At 43.8% G+C, this 14117-nt stretch overlaps 1 protein-coding gene across 1 annotated transcript in view; it reads right to left on the bottom strand.

Moving 5' to 3' along the window:
• Positions 1-4236: 4236 nt before the first annotated feature.
• wu:fb95e10 (flocculation protein FLO11) overlaps positions 4237-14117 on the bottom strand; it is a 57280-nt gene continuing 47399 nt past the window's right edge. The window contains exons 4-5 of the mRNA XM_041817535.1: positions 9910-10136; positions 4237-8230 (exon numbers count right to left, since the gene is read on the bottom strand). Coding sequence (XP_041673469.1) covers positions 5349-8230; positions 9910-10136 — 3109 coding nt within the window. The 3' untranslated portion in view covers positions 4237-5348. The remainder of the gene's footprint in view (positions 8231-9909; positions 10137-14117) is intronic.

Raw genomic sequence — 14117 nt, 5'->3', positions numbered from 1 at the left:
CCAGTCTTCATGCTAAGCTAAGCTAACTGGCTGCTTGCTACAACTTAACTATAAATGCTTCGACATAAGAAGGATATTCTCTTCACTTGCACACATCAGCCAGAAAGCAGTTAAGCCTGTTCCCCAAAATGCCTAACCATTCTTTTACTTGCTATGTAGAATGGTTGTGCATCTTTGTGACATGAAGTCCTCAGTGCTGGGTCTCCACCTCCACCACAGTCCAGTCTCCAGGTGGGGAGCTGCCCTGGCTGTCAGGGGAGTAGCTGCTGACGGAGGTGACCGTAGCAGCAGGAGGGCTGAACTGTGGCAGCAGATTAGGCCACATGCTGCTCTCCAATGGGCTTAATGTGCCGCCAGACCCCACAGGGAGGAGCAGGAGAGGGGGGCAGCCTCTGTCACCAGACAGCATCAGGGTCTGGTTGATGAGCTGCTGCACCATGTCCACCTTCTTGTTCCACTCCAGCTCCTGTGGAGGAACCGGACGCAGCTGCCTCTGGAAGTCCTGCGAGACGACCTGAGAGGAAGGCATCCTTCTCCCGACCACCTGTGTGTTCCTGTTCTGCCCTCCCCTGGCCTCGTCCTCCTCGTCGCTCGTCTCCATGGCTTCATAGATGGTGCAGAGCCCGGAGGATGGGGACACCATGACTCCGGTGGGGCTCCTCCTCAGCTGCTGCTGCTGTTGGATCTGTTTCTGCTGCATGCGGTACTGCTGCTCCAGCTCCAGCTGCCACTGCAGAACCTGCCTGCGCTGTCGATGCTCCTGCTGCTGCTGTTGCAGCTGCAGCTGGAGGAGCTCCCTGCGCTGCTTCTCCAGCTGCTTCTGCTGCTCCAGCCGCAGACGCTCCTCCTCCAGCCACTGCCTCTTCTGCCGCTCCTGTTCCTGACGGTGCTGCATCTCTCTCAGCTTCTCCTGGTGCTGCTCCAGCCTCCTCAGCTGCTCTCCACCAGTGCGACTCTCACTGGTCTCGATATAAGGAGGAGGTGGAGGTGCCATCTTTGCGAAATGTGCCTCAAGAGTCCGATCGATTGGCCTCCTGTTGCCTGGGACTAAAGCTAAGTAGTGTCCGTTGGCTATGGGGACCGTGGAGGTGTGGTTCTGGTTCTGGTTGTCTTCCTGTGAACGCGCTCGCAGCTCGTAATCTTCACCCGCTGCACCCGTCTTCATGTCTCCTGTGAGACAGTCAACATCACTTGGTACGTCCGTTAGAGATGCATGCATCCAACAGAACGGGTGGTACCACGACAAGGACCGGGAAGATAAGGGTTCAGAAGACATTCGACAAGAGGGAAAAAGTGTAACAAAAAAGTCTCAAAATAAAGTGACATCCATGAACACAACATGAGGTAATACTGCATTATGTTTTCTCTCTAAAGTTGCATTTTCTTTCTCTCTGTAATAATTCCCTTGATTTAATCGTGTAAACTTTTGCACATTGGTGTCACACTCATATCTGCTGCTTGGTCCTTTGTGAATATGTCGATTACCATGCAAGACATCAGTCACAGTACATTACAGACATACGGGTGTTTGCAGAGACACATGGAACATGGGGGATCCAACCAACAAAAACATAAAAGACAACTTTTTTAAGTTTTATTTTAAAAGGAAAGCAGTTGTGCCCCTCAGCACAACCTGAAACAGAACTGGCAGTCTAAAGACCAAATTAGAGAACTAACACACTGAGTCTGTAGTGTTTTATCCATTCAGGATTTGGATAACAGAGTGCAGGAAGGTCAGGTCAAGGACACGGAAGGAGAAACAAGTGTTTTGGGTGAGTGTTTTGTCTCTTGAGTTTCAGCATTCAGAGACATTCAGGTGGTCTTTAGAGAGAAATTCCAGTACATCTGAATGCATTCATCAGTACTGAATGTTAAGGTGGTCTTAAAGGTACTTAGTGAAGATTTTGACCATTGTTAGTCCTATCAAGAAAAGTTTAGAAAGCTCAATGGTTGGCAAAGATAACTCATCAGCACCAAAGACGGGAAGAGGAAGATCGCAAGCCTGCAAATGTGAAGAGGAGCCTTTTCTTAATTGTAAGAACAGCTTACAAAAAATATGTAACTCCTCCACCTTGAAATAGTTGTAAAGTTGATCTAATAGCATGATAATTTTCAATGGTGTCTATTCCATTACCACAGAGGACCTGTGTAGTTCACACACCAGCTATTAGCTAAAAAGAAGCCAGTTAGTCTGTCATGGCAGTGTTTTATACACTAGTTGAGATTATAAGATGTTAGAGGATGCTTAACAGATGATGCTGATCTATTAAGCAAACCAGACCAGTGTTAATATTGTCGACTAAAACTATGACTAAAAATGTTCGTCAACAGCCTTTTTTCTATGACAAAAACTTGACTAAAACTAACAAAAATAGATCCTTGATGACTAAAACGGACATAAACGAAGTTTAGTTTTTGTCAAGATGACTAAAAGTAGACTCAAATGTAATTTAGATTTCGTTGGACTTTTAAAACCCATGACATTTCTCCACTGTAGGTAAATCTGTCAAATAACAATGCATCTGTAGCTATTCTGCCTCTCAGCTGTAGAAAGCAGGGACCCCAGGTTAAGCAGGGTGTAGAGAACACACTACCATGATTTGGTACCAGATTTAGGAAAGAAAATAAATGCTTTAAATACAAGTAAAGACTAAAATGTGAGGACTTTTTATGGACTAAAACTAGACTACAATGTTTTGAGATTTCATCGACTAAAACTAGACTAAAACTAGACTAAAATGTTTTGAGTTTTCATCAACTAAAACTAGACTAAACTAGACTAAAACTAGACTAAAATGTTTTGAGTTTTCATCAACTAAAACTAGACTAAACTAGACTAAAACTAGACTAAAATGTTTTGAGTTTTCATCAACTAAAACTAGACTGAACTAGACTAAAACTAGACTAAAATGTTTTGAGTTTTCATCGACTAAAACTAGACTAAAACTAAAAAGGGCAGAAGTGAGTAAATGTGACGAAAACTCAAAGATGTTTCATCTAAAGACAAAAATTAAAAACAGCTGCTAAAATTAACACTGGACCAGACTAGAGAAACACTGCACAGGCTTTCACGTGGCAGTGAGATCTAGGCAAAACAGGAAGTTAATGCTGAGCTGTCTTTGATGCTATTGGATAGGTAGTTTGCATAAACTCCACATGCACACAGTGTTATATTAGTACAAAATTTGGTAAAATTACTATACGTTTTCAGTTGACAGGGTTTTGGGGCCCCTCACCAGTCGACAAAGGCATTGTGGGACATTTGTTTGGAAGGCATAGCATCACTATTGGTGATTTTCGACAGTGTGGTTGCACCCAGACATATTTGGTTGTCACTTAATGCAAATTCATTTGAGCTGTTACTTTAAAGGACTTGGCCCTCTGTTCCTGTTCTTCATATCCTTTGTGTCAAAACCTTAAAAACACAATGATCACCCTTAATTACAGAGATGTTGATTCGCATGGGATTAGTATAACCTGTGGACCTCTGTGTGCGCCGAAATATTGTCGGTAAATTGCACTGGAATTTTTACTCTGCAAATTACAGACATGGTCGACTCATGCAGGATTAAGAACGCAGACATCCTGCATGACTATTACAAATTGCCAGAAGTCTAGCTAATACTAATCCCATGCAAATAGTGTTTAAGAGATGAATGCTGGGTTTGATTATTGTTTGTTAGGATCTCTGTTAGCTCTATTCTTGAGCACAGCTGGTGCTCCTGGGGTCCACAGTGAAGTGTTTGGAACAAATGCAACTTAAATAAAAGACTCTGAATGTCTGCAGCTCTTCATGGTGGGTAATTCCTCTAAAAGAAGAACTGTTGGGGTGAAACACCTTTGGATGCATTGGTTTCTTAGCATCAAGAATACATTTTGGTAAAATACAAGTTGTGAATGCCTGTCTCAAGAAACCTCCACAGGGTACCTTTAAGTGAGCGCCACCTGCTGTGCGTGTGGTCTGAATGTGATGTTGGTCTAGTGTAAAATCAGAAAAGTCTGGAGGACTGAGGCATGCTGGAGAACAGGGACACCATTCAAAATACCTCATTGATTTGAACAAAATTCCATTTTAGACACAACACCATTGTAGATTGTTGCATCACATCCTGTTTACCGGTTATTCCCATGGTGAGGAGTAGGAGACGCCATGGGAAAATAGTTGTGCAAACATACAAAACACAGACTTGGACACGAGGACAGTAAGTTCAGGCATGCTGGATTCATAGGGAAAATAAGAAACAGGAACAAAATGCCTTGCAATGATGTTTTAATGGAATTTTGAAAGATAACCTAGTGTGAACCATTCATTTATGAACACGTCTAGTGTAGAATTATTTCAAATTCAAGATAGTACACAGTCTTAATGTTAGTTAAACATGCAATATACTGTTGAAATAGTAAACCAAACACCCACTATGGAAATGTTTCAGCGAGTGTAAAGCTCCGTGATAGTGTTGAGAGGATTGCAGGATCCCATCACAAATAAAAGGCTAGTTTTAGTCTGTTCTTGAACACAAATGATCAGCTAACTGAGGATTGAAGCTTAGCCACTTTAAACCAAATGCCTGAAACACATACTGTACGTGACTGCACGTTATATACCTTAACAATCTATGCAAAGAGCGAAGAACCTCTTGAAGCACACATTAAAAACTTCACCAACTGCAATCTAAGTCTCCCGATAACTACCTGCACAAATCTGCCAAACAGCCGTGTTAATACCTAGCCTTTATTTTGATAGCTAAAAGTTGAAACAAGAACACAAACCTTTGAAAAGAGCATTTGACTATCGCTATGGTGCTGCTGAACATGAAGCGTGTGTACACAGGGTAGGGAGGACCAGGTTTCAACAGAAAAATAAAACAACAAAAAAACAACAAATAAGCAAATACAAAAAAAAAAAAAAATCATTGACATTTGTTCGGTAAAAACAGTAGGATAAATACACAATGAGTCCATTTCAATCCATCTGTTTTTTTTTTCTTTTCGGTTTAAAAGCTCAGTCACATTGGACCAATCAGTCTTTACCCCATCAGGGGCTACAGAATATGCAGTGTTACTTAAAAAGAACATTCTACTAGAAAATGGTAGTAACTATTGTACATAAAGGAGTTTAAGCCATACACTCGTAACCACGACCAGAACAGTATGAAAGAGGGAGGCTTCAATTAAAAATTGCTACAGTCATTTTTTCCATCTCCTTGGTTCATTTTTTAAATTCTTTTCCTACAATCTTGCTCTCCTTTTTTCTCTAAGCCATCTAACCCAACTGGAGAGAAAACAAATCACAGGTAAAGGGGGAGGGTTGCGGGGGAAAGGTGCATTCCAGGGGTAATAGGAGGGACTTATACATTACCTGCCAGAAAACTATCAGTCTTATCACATATGGTCGAGTAGTACGGTGGCTGGCTGTCGCCGGTGTCTTCAGAATCTCCTTCCCCGAGTTGGCGAGTGGGCTCCAACGGATCGACCTCCTCCAGATGGTCTGCTCCAATCTTCCCCCCGAACATGTAGTGATGCTCATCCAGACTTGGTGGGTGGCCCACAGGCATCAGGTCCACGGGTCGGCCCAGCAGGTCCCCAACCTGGGCGGTAGCTGCAGCTGATGGCAGGGTTAGCTCCTTGATGAGGGAGGGGTCTTTGGCCTCCTCTGGTAGCTGCTCCTCATTCTCCAGGGAGAAGATCCCTGGGCTTTTACCACAACTTTCAGCCATGGAGTGAGCGTTAGAGTTGGATGTTGTGCAGTCGAAGCCATAAGATGCCACAGAGTTAGCAGACTGAGGGGTGGCCCCGCCTCCGTCCTCTTCACCCTCTGCGACTGCTGTGTCTGCTGACTCTTCGTCCTCCTCGAGAGCAGGAAGACTACGGGCAGGAGGTGGGCTTTCAAACCCAGCACTCTCGTCCACCATGGCTGGTGCGTCGGGGTCGTTTATTTGCATTTCACCCTCTGTGTCGCTGGCCTCGTCTCCTGAGGTGGAGGGGGAGGATGGGGCGGATGCTGGAGCAGTTGGAGGTCCAGTTCCTAGGACCTCATCAGCCGGGAGTGTCTCAGCCTCCTCCTCTTCTCCATCACCTTTCTCCAAGTGAATACCCAGGTCCTGCTCCATGTCAGGCTGGACTGAAGCAGGTACTGGGGTCTGCTGTTTGTCAGAGCGGGACTCCACCCCAGAGCTGCTGTCGTAGTCTCGCAGATCCTCTGGAGTGCTCGTCTCACTGCCGCTGTGAGCGGCTGGAGCTGTGCTACTCAGATTGCCAGGCTCAGACATGCCACCAGCTGGAGCAGCGAGTAGATCATGAGCCTCCTCTTGCTCTGAGCTCTTCAGCTCCTCCTCATGGCCTTGAGGAGCAAATGAAGGGGCAGTGCTGTCCACACATGCCTGAGCAGGAGACAGGGTGGGAGTTTCTGATTCAGCTGCGCCGTGGTCAGAGATCGGGCTGGGGGACGACACAGACAGCAGAGAGGCTGGTTGAGCCCAGGTGTCTGTGAACGGGTTGGTCTGTCCCCAGGAGGAGGTGGGGGGGACACAGGGTGGAGGACCAGAGCGATTGAGGTTGTCTAAACGCTCCTCCTCATTAAAGTCATCTTCTTCTGCATTCCCACAGCTCTCTGTCACTCCTTCACTGTGCATCTCCACGTCTTCATCCTCCTCGTCTTCATGTTCCTGTTGCTGGGTCACCTTCTGTTGCTCCTCCACTCTCTCTGAACTCAGGTCCATATCATCCACCCGCTCATCCTCTTCATCCTCCTCCTCCTCCTCATTGGCGAGGGTTTCCACATTTGGAGAGCCCATGAGGTTACCGTCTCCCTCAGAGCCACGGAAGCTTGTGTCGACGAGTGCGTCTGAGCTTTGGGTGCCTTCCAGTATGGCGGTATGCTGGGTGCTGCTGAGGTCAGAGATCTCGTGCTGCCGGCTGCTGGTGCAGCTGCTAAGGTCGGAATCCATCCCAGACAGCATGTCGTCACCATGCCAACCGGCAGAGCCACCAAACGCTGAGGACCGGACCTGGAACTCCTCTGAGGGCTGAGACGTGCTCATTTCAGTGATCATGGATGATGGCTGATGCCCCAGTCTCCTCTGTTCCTCATCTTCATCATCCTCCTCATCATCAACATCCTCATTTATCTCCTCATCAGCCTTCTCCACCGCCTCCTCCTTCTCATGAGGGGACATCAGGTCCCTGGCGGTGAAGTCATCCCTGAGAGGGGCGCCTAGCAACTGAGGCTGTGCCATTGTACTGAAGGCATCTGCAGGAGCAGCGAGGGACGGCATCAACAGGTCATCCGTTTCTTTGTCCTCTTCCTCTCCTGTCTCTTTTTCCTCTTCTGTCTGGAAATCCATTACATTGACGAGACTCTGGGGAGCAAAGTCAGCTGCAGCATGGGAAGGGTTTCTGTCCCAGGGATCAGACTGGTCGTGCATGTCCAGCAGGGATGAGGCATTTTGTGACTCTCTGACAGGAGAAACAGGGGCCGGTGGGGAGCAGGGAGGAGACATGACAGTAGTTCCCAGGGAAGGAACTGAGTTGTTTGCAGACTCCTCGAATTTATAGTCCATCTGGGCTGCCAGCTGAACGCCGAAGGCTGGTTCAGAGATTGGTTCCGCTTCCAGATCTGATGGTGGAGAGAGAGCTTCAAGTGGGGATGCTTCTCTTACTGGTTCTGGACTGGGTTCACGTAATGGTGTAGGAGTCATTTCTTGTATTGGTTCTGGTGCAGAAACTGGTTCTGGAGTTTCCTCTGGAGTTTTTTCTTCAGCATGGCTGATCATCAGCTCTGGAGCCTCTTCAGCAGAAGGATTCACAGCTATGTCTGCTGCAGGTTCAGGCTCTCCTGGCCCAGCGATGGCTGCTGCTGCTGTTGCGATGGCTGCTGCAGCAGCTACAGCAGAAGCTGCGTCTTTAACTGATTCTGAAGCCTTGGGGCCGCGTTTGACAGGAGTCGGAGTGCTGCTGCCAACAGTTTTCTTGGGACTGGAGGCCTTGGCTGTTTTGGAGGCAGGGGTCTTAGAAGCATCCTTGGAAGGTGTGGGCTTGCTGTCTTGTGTTTTAGGGCGGGTTGGTGTCTTTGTGTCTGCAGCCTTTCCTGCAGTGGGCTTTTTGGCGGTGGTGTCTGATTTTGAGGTTGTTTTGGGGGTCTCAGGTTTTGCTGACTTTGATGCTGGGGATGGGCGAGACAGAGGGGACTCTGCAGGCTTTTTGGCTGCTGAAGTGGCTGATTTGGTGACATCTGTGGGAAAAACATCACAGGAAAAGGTTAAGTAATAAGGAGTAGAACAGCACAAATTAACATTAACAGCAAATATTCAGACATCCATTCAATGATAAATTCTGTAAACCAGTATCATCCTCAGGAAGTACAAAAATTATCCCATTTTAGATATCTCTACTATTGAATTCCGTTTCTGGAATGAAAAAGTATTGTGGAATATTTTTAAACAAAAGATGGGTGGACTGAACTCACTGATATATGAAAACAATGCTCCAATAAAATACAACAGTCCAACAACTGGTCTGTTAATACAAATAACTTTGATCACAAGCTTCTGAATTTGGGCTTCTGTTGGTTATAACAGGGCGTCTCAACCTTTTCAGCCTGTGACCCCCAAAATAAAGGTGCCAGAGACTGGGAACCCCCACTGTACCTGAAGGTGGTTAAACACAGCCATGCACAGTTTGGAAAAGTCATGTGCAGACAAGGTTGTCCATAAGGGGGGATAAATGGGAGAGCTTTCTGGGGCCCAGCCAAACTGGGGGATCATGGAGGTCAGCAAAATCATGATCCATTATGAAGTTAAGCTGTGATATACATATTTTATATCTAACCTGATTAAAAAACACTCTTATCAAAGAAATATATATCTTTTTTCATCATTTGTGTAGTTAATTGGCTTTTTAAAAATGTAAATCCCTTTTGTTGAAAATAAAAAAATTAAAATGGGTTACAGTGTACTACAATGGGTTAATAATGGCAACAAAGTAGCAGAAATGGGTTAGAAGTAGCAACAATAACATTAAGATGGCAAAGAAATATCAATGGAAAACATTGGTAAAAGTGGAAAAAAATTGCATAAATAGTAGTAAATGGGAGTTAAAAAGTAGCTGAAATGGCTTTAAATTGGCAAAAATGTGGAGAAATTTGGTGAAACAGGATGAAAAATGTATATAAACTGGCAAAAAAGTGTTAAATGAGAAAGAGAAAATAGGCAGATATGGGCAGTTATTGGTTAAACTAGCTAAAATGGGCATATCAGATGGTGAAATGTGGGTAAAATGGGAAAAATGGGTGTAAAAAGTGGTTAAAAAAAATGGGGTTAACAGTGGCAATGATGGGTCAACAGAGGAAACATTAAGCTGAAGTGGCAAGAATTGGTTTGGAAGTGGCAAAAACAGGCAGGAAAAGTGGTGGAAAGAGTTTAAAACGGACAAAAATAGGTGTTAAATGGTAAAAATGTGTTAAAATTGGTGGGAACATTGATGAAAATGGGTTCAAATTGGTGTAAAGTAGCAACAGCATCATTTAAAAAAAATTCTTAGTTTTTTTAGGGAATCTGGGGACCTCCTCTTAGTGTCTCATGACCCCAAAGGGGGCCCCAACCCCAAGGCTGAGAACCACTGGGTTATAAAGTGCATGAGTAACTTGATACTTACATATGAATGTTGTTGTTTTTTTAATATCTTGACTGGAGAAAAAAAGACTCAAAACCTAATGCTCAGTAGAGTTTATGACCAACTCTACACCACTGATCCACATCTGCCCCAATCAATAGAAGTCCAAATGGGACAGACTCTGCAGCCTAAGCAAATTGTTACAACTATATTTCATGATTAATACTCCTAACAAAACAAAAATTGAAGTGAATGATGTACACTTGCATGCATACCCCCGATCAATGATCTTTAAAGTACCTTTTTTGACAGGAGTTGTAGTCCTAGATGTTTGTGATGCTGGAGGTTTGCCACCAGAGGGAGTAGTGGAGGTTGGTTTGGAGGCGGCAGGCTTGGCAGTGGTGGAAGAGGGTTTAGGGGTGGCAGGTTTGGACGTAGCTGAGGCGGAGCTCTTGGTCGTACTGGTTGTGGGGGGCCGGCTGGAGCCTGTGGCAGGACGAGGTGACGCTGACGTGCCAGTTGCAGGCCTGGAGAATCAAGAAAAAGAATAAGGTTAGGAAATGCTGAGAGGTGCTAAAGCATAAAGATCTGGGTCAGCTCAGAGACCCAGAGAACCAGGGATGACCTTTAGAAAATGCTGAATATCTCTTCACCTACTCCAGTGTAATAATTTTAAACCTATACGCAACCCCATGACAGACACATCTAATGCATGTTACCAAAAGATAGTTTGAGGAAAGCACACAACAAATGAAGATAACTGAAGGTGACTCAGGCCTCCTAGATGTTAACTCTTTCAATGCTAAGGCTCTCCTTGGCATGTCTTGGTCAGCCGCGAGCGAAAGGAAGTGTCTCAAAATGATTTTGACAGGGAGTGAAACCCTAAAATGTCAAACGTTCAACACTTGTCCTGCCAGAGGACATGCAGAGAAACAGCACAAAGACTGTAAGTCTAACAAAGAATGAAATGCCGTCTAAATGATACAAAAATACATCCTTCTTGCAAATGACCTACTGGTTAAGTCACAGCCAAGGTGTGGGTCTGAGCAGGACTCCTTTCCCACATATTATCATTTGTACCATTAATGAAGGCATTAAGGCTTGAAAACATCTATAAAAAATCCTGTATACTAAGGTTGTTAAAACTTTGTATCCTCTATCATGTGTATCAACATCATAACGTCTTAATAATTCATGTCATATTTTTAAGCAAAAAAAGAGAGAGCACTGTGAAAACTGAACAAATACGTTCGCAACGTTTGGAAAAGTGGGTGCAACTGGAAAGGAGTGAGGGGGACCCTTGTTCCTTGCCAGTCCGACCCACTTCTTCAAATGTTGCCAACATATTTGCACAATTTAGACACTGTGAAAGGAGTGTGCCTGCAATTGTTGGCTAGACTTTTACTTATAATACTCAATTTAAATAAATGGCCTTATCCTTTATCAATTCATCTTAAAAATGTGATGCCCATCCCCATGTAGGCTCAACCAAACACATCTCAACTCTCCTCAGTGTATTAATATCTGAAAAACTGGCAACAACAGTCCCAGCTCACGTCCCACAGCCCTGTGACAAACTCCCCTGAGGGAGAGAAGTGAAGCACTGTGGGAGGTGAATCACAGCTGACCCTCTAGAAGCATCCCAGCCTCGGTCTAACCTGCCCTGGATGTCTCGACTATTCCCACTCTCGAGGCTGAATGCATCAGCCTAACCCTGCTCTGGTGGCCTGCCGGGCCCTGAGGTTGGCTTGGATGTCACGTCTGAGTGAAGTAACCTACATCTAGTGCTCCTGACAAGGCTGTGGTGTGCAATCTCCTGGGCCCGGGCCACACTAACTGCCTGATTCTAAATAAAGAATTGAGCTAGCTCTGGCAGAAAGAGAAGAGGGAGGTAGAAGGAGAGTGAAGGTGGTTGGGTCCATGTTAATCTTTTATACTGAAAGGAGGACAGAAATAACTTCTCAAATTCCTCCAGCTGGAACAGAGCGCTGTGTTTAAAGAAAACCCATTGGGTAAGGCCCATGAAGAAATGCGTGCTATCCTCTACCTGGCAAATGTGATGGAATAAGGTTCAGTAATACCAAATACGATTAAAGGCAGACAGAAACAGGACGGCAGCACAAGGGAGGAGTGGTCACACCAGATGCTTTTAAAGTTGATCCACATCAAATTTGGCTTTGGTGTCGTGAAAGGTATGTCAGTGAAACTGAGATGGTTGAATCATGTCAATGCAGTTTTACTAAAGCCCTCCAGGCGCTTCAGAACACTGACGGCCTCATCTGTGATTCACTGATTTACCGTGTTCAGAGCTGCCTGTGTTAACTGGAAGGTGAGAGGGGTTGGGAAATCTGGCCAATAATGTTTTTAGTTTCCCCACACAATAACGTTGTAATAGGGTGGCACATTTTTTAAAGAGCAGTGGATGATACTCTGCATAAATTAGCTATGTGAAGAGGTACAATACAGCCCTCTGCTGTCAGTGATTACTAAACATCATCCTTGATACTAAAAAAAACTCATGAGCTGTGCTGACTTCATGCAACTGCTGGTAAATTTACAAAAAGCCCAAGGGAGGGTTAAAAATGAGGGAGGGAGGGAGAAACAGGAGCACGTAGTGGAGGAAATGAAAGACAGGAGCACACAGCAGTGGGTAATCCAGGTACAGAGGGAAACAATCAAAGCAGGGACGCAGAGAAATAAGATGTTATTTCCTGATTGTTTCACAGCAGTTATACGCTAAAGAACTTAGAAACAACACACCCACAGTTTAAAACAAAGGTGCAGGGTTTGGTTTGTATTGAGGTGGTACTGAAAGTGTCTCTGCTACCCTCCGTCACAGCCTCTACATCCACAGCCTGTTTTATGTTTAATTTAGTCGTTTTATCATCTCATGAAAACACACACACAAATGTTAGTGTCTGTTACAGAGAGAGTAGAGAGCAGGGGAGACAGTGAAGCCTCCTGGTCCCTCAAAGTTTTCTTTATATCCTTACCTGCAGACTTTATCTACAGTTAACCTCTGTGAATGTACCCGGCATTCCTGTCTCAGCTATATTTATAATATTGTAATAATAATTGCTGATGTTTAAAGACAAAAACAATGATCTGAAGTTATGTTGTATATAGTTCTAAAATAGTTATCATGCTGTGATCACAGGATTTATATGAGTACAGGTGGGCATATGCTGGTTGTCTCTGAATTAAGTGCTATTTTAGTCCTGAATTGGTAGATTTATGGATTGACTCCACCAATCAGAGGCATTGCTGTGATACCCTAGAATTGTGGGTAGTGTAGTTCATGCCTCTGGGATTGTGAATCAACCAACAGACGCATAAACCATCATTTCAAACTCAGGCAGCTTATGGTAAGTGTACCTTTGTTGGCTGTGACATTATGTCTGGAGAAAAACAAATGGTATTTTAACATCCTGCTGGAACTGGAGCTGAGCTTTCTAGACCTTTGGCATGGTCTGGTTACTAGGGATGCACCATATTTGATTCTTTTCCAATTTACCAATATTTTCAAAATAGGGCTGAACGATTTGCAAAAATAAACAAATTGCAATTTTTTCCCCTTGTGATTGTGATTTAATATGCGATTATTCTTAGGTCAATCTTAAGTATTTTTGACAAATTCAAGCAATAAATAATTCCATAAATAAGACCATAGGCATTGAAAACAATGAAATTATTTCAGAAGAAATTAATCCACACTAGCATTTATCTGAATATGGGGGTGCAACCTCCTTTATAGCTTTAAGCTGTAAAGGAGGAGGCTGGGGTGGAGGAGATGAAGCTGGGGTACGAATTTCGTTAAGTAACACTAGGTTTCATCAGTTTTATTTAGAATGAGATAACTATTTTTGATCATATTGCAAATGTGATGTCATTTGCTTTGTTTAAGGACCTTATCATTTTTATGTCACTCATTTTGGTTAAGAAAAACAAACATAAAACTCCAAAAGGAGGATTTTTGTAGACCATTTTAAAAAATTACATTTGAATGTTTGCATAATATGCATAAAATATTTGCTGCAAAATAAAATTGATTTTAAAAACTAGTATTTTCACAAATTTCAAGTTATAGAGATATTGTAACTTCTGTGATTTGTAAATTGCAGCAGGCCATATTGTGATTTAATCTAATTTGTGATTAACTGCCCAGCCCTATTTCAAAATCATTTGAGCTGATATCGATATGTAAGTTCAGGCCTAATCAGTCCCTTAAACACACACAATTTAAAGTTTGAGGATGAACAAATAAACTAATTCCAGCCCTTAAAACAGACTTTAAAATGTAAGGAATGGTGATAGATAAAGAAAAAGACTTTAAATGATGTAGGTCTGTTCTTATAGACTATTAACAGCTGGTGCAGGCAGTATTTTTTACAGCCAAACTCCTTCCATCCATCTATTTTCTACACCACTTTCCTTGTGGGGGTTGGAGCCTATCCAGTCAAGCATGGAAAGTTAAGAAGGCTTATGGCTTGTATCAGTATCAGATACCT

The sequence above is a fragment of the Cheilinus undulatus genome, linkage group 21 (genome assembly GCF_018320785.1).
Source record: "Cheilinus undulatus linkage group 21, ASM1832078v1, whole genome shotgun sequence".
NCBI lineage: Eukaryota > Metazoa > Chordata > Actinopteri > Labriformes > Labridae > Cheilinus > Cheilinus undulatus.
The sequence above is the reverse complement of the archived record's forward strand: the minus strand, read 5'-3'. Positions and strand labels throughout refer to the sequence as shown.